Below are 9,655 nucleotides of genomic sequence, written 5' to 3'. Positions count from 1 at the left end.
AACATGAGAATGGGACCGTAGTAGTATACTATGTCTTCAACTTCCCCCTTTGATTAGTGGTCGGTGGACATGACAATATATGCAAAGCTCACAACTAATAATCCTCATTCTAAGTAAAGACTTTGCTGCAAATTGATATGCTATCATGCTTAGTATTCTCTACCAAATTATATAGCCATATGATCTTAGCACAACAATTATAAAACTGAGTCTCGGTGTAAGATGTGCAATTCGTTGCTTGTAGCTTTACTTTAGTTTGATGATATGGAACTCTCCAAGTTTTTTTTTCATTATAGTTGTCTGTCTTGGCTTTATGAGTTCAAACATGGTTGTGAATTATGTAGCGTAATTCTGCAAAACAAGTTTTGGCCTTCGCATACTAGTAGTACTAGATTTATTTTCTCTGTGATGACTTGAATTATTTGTTGAGGAGGAAAATGATGAAATTGATGAGGGTTAGCAACTTAGCATACAAGAGGTAACACCGGCATATATAGGTTTGGTGTTCATAGCAGACTGTTCCTTTCAACTGCCTTTTCAATAACTGTAAGTGTGGTATCGACAGCAAGCGGTTTAACAGTCTATATGTTTGTTTTTTATTTTCAATTTTATTGAATTTCTTTATAGTTGAAAACGTACTCTGTCCCAAGCCCCTATTTTAGTACCATTGTGTTGAAAGATACTATTTATTTTAGTTTGCCACGGTAATTTTTGACTATTCAAAAACATTCTATCTCCTGCATGCATAGCTTGATTGAGTAAGCATGCTCTGTCCCAAGACCCTATTTGGCACCAAATATTTCAAAAGACAGTTTTTTCATTTGCTACGATGATGGAGTTCCGTAAGAGAAATTGTTCGAACCCGAATCATAACAAAGTCTGAACAATTTCTCATTGTATCTATGTCATATAAGTAAGCTTGCATGAGGATCAATGGAGTAAATCATAACATGTTCTCTACTACAATGAATACTTTGTGACCACTATTTGGAGGATTCAACAGTTAACTTTTTTCTTACTGGATGTTTTGATCAGTTGTATGCTAACTCTTACCTCTTATGACAAAGTTATATTTGAAAGTTTCTGTATGAGAAAAAAATGATTGTCCTCCACTTTCTTTTTGCAGTGAAATATGTGTCGATAAGTTCGGCCAATTCAAAGGGAAAGTGGTTATAGGCTGAACTTATTTGTCAATTAAATTTGAAGGTTAGTATGCTTGGCCGAAATGTTGAATACATTTCGTGTCATTTTCCGTTTGGATTTCTCATGTTTTTTTCCTTATGTTTTCTGTTTATTCTGCTGATTCTTCTTATTTACATAGCTTTATGTTGACTTTTCCTAATGAGCTATTTTCAATTTTGGAAAATGGGAAAGGTGTTTTTGTTTCATGAGTTGGACCTTGAATTGGATACATGGCTTTGAGTATCCATGCTGGTTAGAGCCATTTGAATGTCTTTTGTGTTAGACACTAACAATCCAATAGCACTAAAAGTTCTATACTTTCATATATTGTGTGCAAATGTTTTCATCCGTAAAAATGTTTGCCAAATGAGGGAATTCCATTTCTATAACATGGATGGCAATCAACGAACCGGCCGAACAATTCTTGATTCCATAGTACGTGGAATTGTGCTTCACTTTAGCGAGGAATATAATAAAATTTCGTGTTTTTTTATAACATGGATTTGATTTTCGAGTCAATTAAGTCTCACAAAATTTGCGGGATGAAAATTTAACAAACATGATTGTGTTGGAGCTCACAAATCATAGGTTGTGTTTGAAGTGTTTTATTCATATATAGGTTATGTATTTAGTTATTTACTACTTCATTATCATTTGTGAATTGCGTGTTCGAGGAATTTTCTCGAAAGATTGACTATGCACAACAAAAGACATGTCTTCTGTTGGATATCTTCGTTTGAAACCACCAAGTTAATTTTTCTCATTTTTTTCCCCCAAAATTTTCATGTATCAGTGGACATGTTACATGTTAGTACAGTTGATAAAACTGGTGTTGGTGATTCCTTAGTTGGTTCTATATTGGCCAATACTGTTGATGATGAGTCAACACTATAAGGTAAATGCTTATGAGAAATGTGAGTGAAGCTAGAGGGATTTTGTTTTTCATTATTCCTTTTCTTATGTGTTGGGGCAGAAGATTCTTGTTTTGTTGTGTATGTGGAAGTGTTTAATTATGTGAAATGAAGAGAAGGGAAGAGATCCAGGTTCTTATTCATGAACCATGGTAGGAAAGTATTCTATTTTCCAGGTTATTTTTTTTTTTTTTTTTAACAAGTTGAGAAATATAATATAGAATATAGAGATATGAATTGTTTTGTGGAAGATTTAGTTGAGAAATATAATATAGAATTTTTAAGTAAAATTAAGGGAGTGGGGGTGTGAGTAGTAGGACTGAATTGTGATCAGTTGTAAAACTAAGAAAGTGGGTGGGGGTGCAAGTAGTAGGTCTGTTTTATGATTAATTACTAGAATTTAGAAACAAATCTAGTTAATTCCCTATAAATAGAAAGAGATTGGAGAAAATAGGATTCACGTAAAAAAACTTTCAAAAGGTGAAAATAAGGGTTTTGAAGGAAGAGAACTAATGGAGTAGGATTTCACCCCAACTATATCTTATATTAGATTAGATAAATAAATTAAAAAAATTAACAGGGGACACCTTACCCCAACAAGATGGATCAGGATCACGGATCAGGATCACCTGTAGTTGAATTCAATTGCAGGGTCACACAATAGACCAAACTTATCCTACTATTATTTAAATAATAATATGTGTAGTGTAAATAATAATAATAATAATAATAGTAATAATAATAATAATATGTGTACAGCAGGGCCCTGCAGTTAAAAATGAACTGCAGTTAATCCACACTCCAACAAGATTGCCTAAAAAGCAAACTACATAGTATATAAGCATGAAATCCCGAGCTAGTCACGTAAAAAATAATCTCTAAGCTCTGGAGCAAGGAATCCACACCACTTTAAATCAACAAAGGAATGACCGAGATTTGCAATTTTTTCCGCACAAGAATTTCCCTCCCTATATATGTGGTCAAAAAGACAAATGAGACGGTGCACCTCGTGAACATGTGTTATATAGCTACCCCGTGCTGCGAGCTAATTTCTTATTCCGTTTCTTTTGGTTTTTGGAGACAACAAACGTGAAAGATTTATCATTATCCATGTCTGTCCAAAGTTGTTTTACAACTTTTAGTTCATGTTGCACCTCTTCATCAAATTCATCATAATGTTTGATGCACTTACATATGTATCCTCATCCTGGATACATTGTATAATCGGAATCAAAGAAAATAATTCGCCCTGGGCTACAACATATGTCACATTCTGCGGCACAAAACTAAAACAAGTGTTGTTGTTTACCTTCGGAATTGGGTCTTTTATCGGTGTTGTCACAAATGATGATTAAGTTAGTTGCATAGAAGTGCTGCTTTTTATCTTTGGATCTGTTATTGGTGTTGTCACAATCGGTGACTGTGCTTGTTGCTTAGCACTGGATGCACAACCTTTAAGTGCCTAGTCATGTAGTTGTTTCACTTCCTGGACCATTAAGTGAACCTGTTGCGCATTATCGTGAGCGGTCTCAACCTGAGGTTTTTTATCCCCTTCTGGTGTGGATATTGGTGTCTGTTGTTGAGATTTTTGAGCAATTTTGGCGACGTACTCTTCTTTAATAATTTTATGAACTACCTCTGGTTGCAACTTCTTTTCTTTCGCTTCCTTGTTATCACTTCGCAGGGAATGTAACCATTTGCAAGCCGTGATGTGATGACCAATAACCGCACGATTGAACACATAACCATCGTGTTCAACCAATATACCATTAAATAGACATTTTGACAAGCCCATATCAACCAAAATGCGCGCATAATGACGAGAAGTCTGATTCAAGTCGCGTCATCTAAGGCGAGGGGGTACCAATTGCGCTCGCAATTTCAAATAAAGTATGTTGTCGCCAATACTCTTGCAGTAATTCCATAAGCCAAATCCAAATCTGAGCATGGGTTTGTTTTTTATTGGAAGAGTTAAAATCATTGGTCCATTTTGATAAACGTAGAACGCCGGGCTTCAAGTTAACTGTGCCCGTAGACCATGTCATTCTCATATCTTCATATGAAGTAAACTGAAATTCATAATAACTGTGTCCTAACGAAACCATCCTCCATGGGTTGATAGTCTTCCACAAACTGTAGTGATTTAACAAAATGACATTAAAAAAACCCTATCTAAAGACATTTCGTATCTCTAATTATTGGCATGACAATATAACCCATATATGCGGGTACCTGCCCGCCCCCGCCCCAATTTTAACAGCGAAAACTCGAATTGAATGAGTTTCGGTTTTCCTCGATTTTAAAAAACAAGGGTGAGACAGGTAAACCAGGACATTAATATCCACCCTAACCCGCCCCACTTATATCTAATTACATTTTATCTCCCTTAAATTATAAGCTCTTAATCAAAGTCTTAAATTATATTCATATTAAATTGCATGCTCGTGCGTTCCCACAGATCACATGTATATATATATATATATATATATATATATATATATATATATATATATATGATTTTAAAAAAATTAGGAACGATATAATTATAGGAAAATGTTGACATTGAAATTTGAAAGAAACTTTTAGGTCATATGATGTTAATAATAACCTAAGAATAAATTAGAACACCCCCTTATCTTTACGTTTTCAAATTCTTTCATTCTCTCTTAGGAAAAAGACGGGATTTGCTGCACGCAATAACTGTTCTGACTTCTGAGGCATCCGATCTAAATCATATGTTTATTTTTATTTTTAAGTTGAGTATTAAAAAATTGTTTTTCTTTTTATATTTTTTGTTTTAAGAAATCTTATTATGGAAACAAAATAGTTTTCGATTTTTACCCGTTTTTTTAATTAAAAAAAAAAGTACGAAAACTCAACCTAAGTTCATATGGTGGTGGAGCATAATGGATTTGGGATTCTACATTTTATCCCTGTTGAGAAATGTTGAGAAATGAGACAGGTTTGAAAATACCCGAACTTTATGGGTTTGAGGTTGAGGAAGACAAAATCCGTCTTCGTCCCGCCTCATCATGCCTTAATGATTTCTAGGAGGTGGGCATTAACGAAAAAATGAGTGTAATAATTTCCCTCATTCTACTTTCTTTTCGGGGTCAGTTCGACATCAAATGGTTCTCTTGTGTTTTTTCAACCTCCCCTTGTCATTTCTCTTCACTCCAAACAAAAGAAGATCAACATCTCTCTCCAACTTCTCTGACAATTCTCTTTTCACAACTTCTCTCAAAACAAACACATAATAAGACCCAATTTACATAATTTTTTTAAGGCTTAATTAGTCTATTGGTCCCTTAAAGATATTTTAGGTTTTACAATGGCCCCTTAAAGAAAAAAAGGTCTGGATTGGTCCCTTAAAGAAAAAAAGGCCCGAATTGGTCCCTTAAAGACATATATTTGTGCCATATTGGTCCTTTCCGTTAAATTTTAACTCCAAATATAACAAAAAATTTCAATGGTTAAAATTTTAAAAATTAATAAGGTTTTTGGTGGACCACTTACACTTAATGACATTCACAATTCAGTCTACTAAAACTAACGTTTTTTGTAAAAAATTGACGGAAAGGACCAATTGAGAAACGAATGTGTCTTTAAGGGACCAATCCTGACCTTTTTTTTCTTTAAGGGAACATTGTGAAACTTAAAATATCTTTAAGGGACCAAAAGACTAATTAAGCCTTTTTTTTAATAATAAAAAAAGAGTACAAATTGAAATTGCTATGAACATGGACATTCATTGAACCAATTACATTACTATATGTAGTTTTGTGAAAAATAAATCATATAAAATAGTAATAATTAATATCAAGAAATAAAATATATGTTAAATATTTAACATTTTTGACCAAAAATTTTATATTTAATTAATATGCTCATACTAATAATTTTTTTTTTTGACGTTTACTAATAACTTATTCTTGAGAACATAGAATTGGTAGGAATTAATTTGTTGACTAAATTAAATTCTTTTTTTGTTGGAAGAAAATGAAAAGTTGTGAAAATTTTGAGTTCCCGCTTTGTATGTTCCCTCCTCTCACTCTTCACTTTTCATTTTAAACACTTTCACTTCAACACTTTGTGCCTCTCTCTCTCTCTCTCTCTCTCTCTCTCTCTCTCTCTCTCTCTCTCTCTCTCTCTCTGTATCCGTGCTAACTGTGTAGCGTGTGCGACTTCGATTTCAATCCTCTACTTCGCACTTACAAGTAAGTTCTATACTCTTTCATCTTCTTCTTCATCATATTATTCCTATTTTCGATTTATCATTTTTTTTAATATTATAATAACACTGTTTATTTGTAGTATCGGTGGAAATTAAGGGAAAATGTTTTGGAATTTAGGGTAAATAGAAAAATGTTGAAACTTTGTTTTCACTTTTCGTATTTGTTGATTTCAATTCCCTCGTATTTAGATCACTACAGAACCAAAACTGTGTTGTTCTCTATCTAGTTGTAGTTATTTATTGTGACAAATGTGTATGGTAGAATAATAAATTGGAGGTTTTTAATGGTTTATTTTGAAAAGGTATTGGTTCAATTGTGTTTTATGCTTGATTACTTCTATGCATGTTACTGTAGATCTAAATTCACTGCGATTGTAATTTTTTTTTTTTTTTTTTTTGTATTTAAATCTATCAAATACTAACACAAATATGGACACCGGACACGACATAGACACTAATATGTTGACACCGATAATAATCTGACCAAATTACATAAGTTAATGTAATCATATGCGTCTGTATCATGTTAGACATCTACGCGTGTTTGACACTAGGATATGTCTAATCTGAGAAGTGTTTATGCTTCATAGATTTAAATACTTGATTGACATGTTTATTTGTTTAAATTTCTCAATTAAATTCATGTTTTATTCTTGAAAACTTTTTGTAGTGCCCAATTTAAGTTTGGGTTTTATACTTATATGTGAAATCAAGTATTTATATTTATTTTAAATTAATACCTATGTCTATCTGTCATTGTCGTGTTTAATAGTGTCTGTGTTGGTGCTTCATAGAGTAGCGATGAGTTGGCTTGATTTTAACTTTGTTTATTCTGTGTCAATTAGGTGGAACACAAAGTGTTGCTTGTAGAATTTGAATAGATACAAGTACTAGGAGGTGTTCTTGTTGGGCGATTTTTAGGAAGCTGAGGTGATTGGATATTTGACATCAATTTACTAATGGAGTGCAACAAGGACGAGGCTGTGAGGGCTAAGCAATTGGCAGAAAGTAGAATGCAAAAGGGTCAATTTGCAGAGGCACTCAAGTTTGCTAACAAGGCCAAAAAGTTGTATGCCGATGTTGATAATATTGCTCAGATCTTTGCAATTTGTGAGGTTCACATTGCTGCATTGAACAAACTCTCTTGTTCTGAAATGGACTGGTATCGAATTCTTCAGACAGAAAGACTCTCTGAAGAAGCGATCATAAAGAAACAGTATAGAAAGCTGGCACTGCTACTTCATCCTGATAAAAATAAATTTGCTGGTGCAGAAGCTGCTTTCAAGTTGATCGGGGAAGCCAATAGGGTGTTGAGTGACCAAGCAAAGCGGTCTTTACATGACATGAAGGTTAAAGCCCATGCGAGAGCTGCAGTACCTAAGCCCTCGTCCTGTCACTCAAATGGGAACGTGTTTGCTGCAAATCAAGTTCCAAATGCAACAAAATCTCAGAATAAAAGTTCTTCAAACTTCCCTTCTCGGAATCCTCATCTGAATGCACAACTGACATTCTGGACAATGTGCCAACATTGTAATACCAGGTTCCAGTACTACTTTAATTATGTGAATATGACCTTACGATGTCGAAATTGTGAGAAATCCTTTGTAGCTTATGCTACCAGTCAACCGGCTGCTCCATCATTTGTACCATTTGTTTCCTCAAAAATGCCTCCAATGCAGGCTCCACCAAAACCAGCCTCTAAAAGTAATGGTGGAAAACCCCCTGGTGGTGGATATGCAGATACTTTTATGCGGTCATATCCTTCATATATGAAAACATGTGCCACTGGAGTTGGTAAGGAACATAAAGATGAAAAGAGTAAGGTTGGCTATGTTCCTGTGTCCAAACCAATGGAGTCACAAGCCTCAAAAAATGTTGGAAGCAAGAGAGTGAGACAACCAGATCCAGGTTCCAAACAGAGATTCAACACTCGAAATGTTGATGAAAATACAGATGTCAATGTTCAAGAAAATCATGCTGATCCTTCAAGATTGAATGTTAGAAGGTCTTCCAGACAAAAGCAACATGTTTCATATGTGGAAACGTATGCAGATGACAATTTTGATGTTCCTTCCAAAAAGCCACGACAAAACGAATCATTTAACATTGATGAAGTTGAGGAAAAGAATGTGTCTGAAGACACAGTTTTGAGTAATACAAGCGGAGATAAGCATTCTGACCTTCAAGAAGATAAGGTATCGGAGTCAGATATTGATTCTAAAATGTTAAATGAGGAAAACTGCTCTCCACCGAATTCAAATATCCCTTCCAGTCCAGAGATCATTACTTGTCCTGATCCAGATTTCAATAATTTTGAGAACGACAAGGCAGATGATTGTTTTGCTGCTAATCAATTATGGGCAATTTATGATAACACTGATGCTATGCCAAGGTTTTATGCTCTTATCAAGAAAGTGACATTCCCTTTCAAGTTGCATATCACTTGGTTGGAAGCTGGCCCAGATGAGGATGATGAGGATGATGAGGTTGCTTGGTATAATGCAGATTTGCCTATTGCTTGTGGTAAATTCAAACTTGCAAATTCTCAGAGAACTACAGATCGAGGTATGTTCTCACATCAGATGCAGTTTATAAAAGGAAACAACAAAGATTCTTACCTAGTGTTTCCCAAGAAGGGAGAAACTTGGGCAATTTTCAGAAATTGGGATATCAAATGGAGTTATAATCCAGAAAATTATTTGAAGCGTGAATTTGCTTATGTGGAAATCCTATCAGATTTTATTGAAAATGTTGGCATTGAAGTAGCTTACCTAGGCAAAGTGAACGGGTTTGTTAGCCTCTTTGAGAAAACTGGGAAGAATGGAGAGAATACATTTTGTATTCTACCGAATGAGCTATACAGATTCTCACATCAAATTCCTTCATATAAGATGAGCGGCAACGAAAGGGAAGGTGTTCCAAGAGGTTGTTTTGAACTTGATCCTGCTGCCCTGCCAACTGAGATATTTGAAGCTGAGAAAGATTCAAGGGAAAAGGTATGAATAATGGCATGTTAGGCTAGTGAGGGGTAAGAACACCAGTATTAAACAGTGGAGGAAAAACTGAATTCCTCAAGTTTTTGATTAAATCCATTCCTTAAAGGTGCTACTTTTTCTCATGTATATCTTTTTCTTCCTACACACCTTGTGTAATCTAGAATTTATCCTAGTCTTAATGTTTTTTTACAACTAGCTCCTAATCTTGTATTGTGGTTTGCCCTTCCTTAATTGTGTGTTTATGTACTATAATTTCTCGATTTGCTGTCGTATGGAGGATTGCCTCTAAGCCAAGTTAATTTTCCCCGGCGTTTAAGGGATATCGACTACTA

At 34.5% G+C, this 9,655-nt stretch overlaps 1 protein-coding gene across 1 annotated transcript; it reads left to right on the top strand.

Annotated features, from left to right (window-relative positions):
- The first annotated feature begins 6,236 nt into the window (after nt 1-6,236).
- Nucleotides 6,237-9,655, top strand: LOC123903026. The gene is made up of 2 exons (XM_045952886.1): nt 6,237-6,310; nt 7,173-9,655. The coding sequence occupies exon 2, from the start codon at nt 7,287-7,289 to the stop codon at nt 9,327-9,329; it is 2,043 nt and encodes a 680-aa protein (XP_045808842.1). The 5' UTR covers nt 6,237-6,310; nt 7,173-7,286; the 3' UTR covers nt 9,330-9,655.

Source organism: Trifolium pratense, linkage group LG1, assembly GCF_020283565.1.
Source record: "Trifolium pratense cultivar HEN17-A07 linkage group LG1, ARS_RC_1.1, whole genome shotgun sequence".
Taxonomy (NCBI): domain Eukaryota; kingdom Viridiplantae; phylum Streptophyta; class Magnoliopsida; order Fabales; family Fabaceae; genus Trifolium; species Trifolium pratense.
Note: the sequence above shows the minus strand (reverse complement) of the source record. Positions and strands in the feature narration are given on the sequence as shown.

Bases quoted from the DNA above. Each gene is read 5' to 3' on its own strand.
- LOC123903026 (XM_045952886.1), top strand. From the start codon at position 7,287: ATGGAGTGCAACAAGGACGAGGCTGTGAGGGCTAAGCAATTGGCAGAA.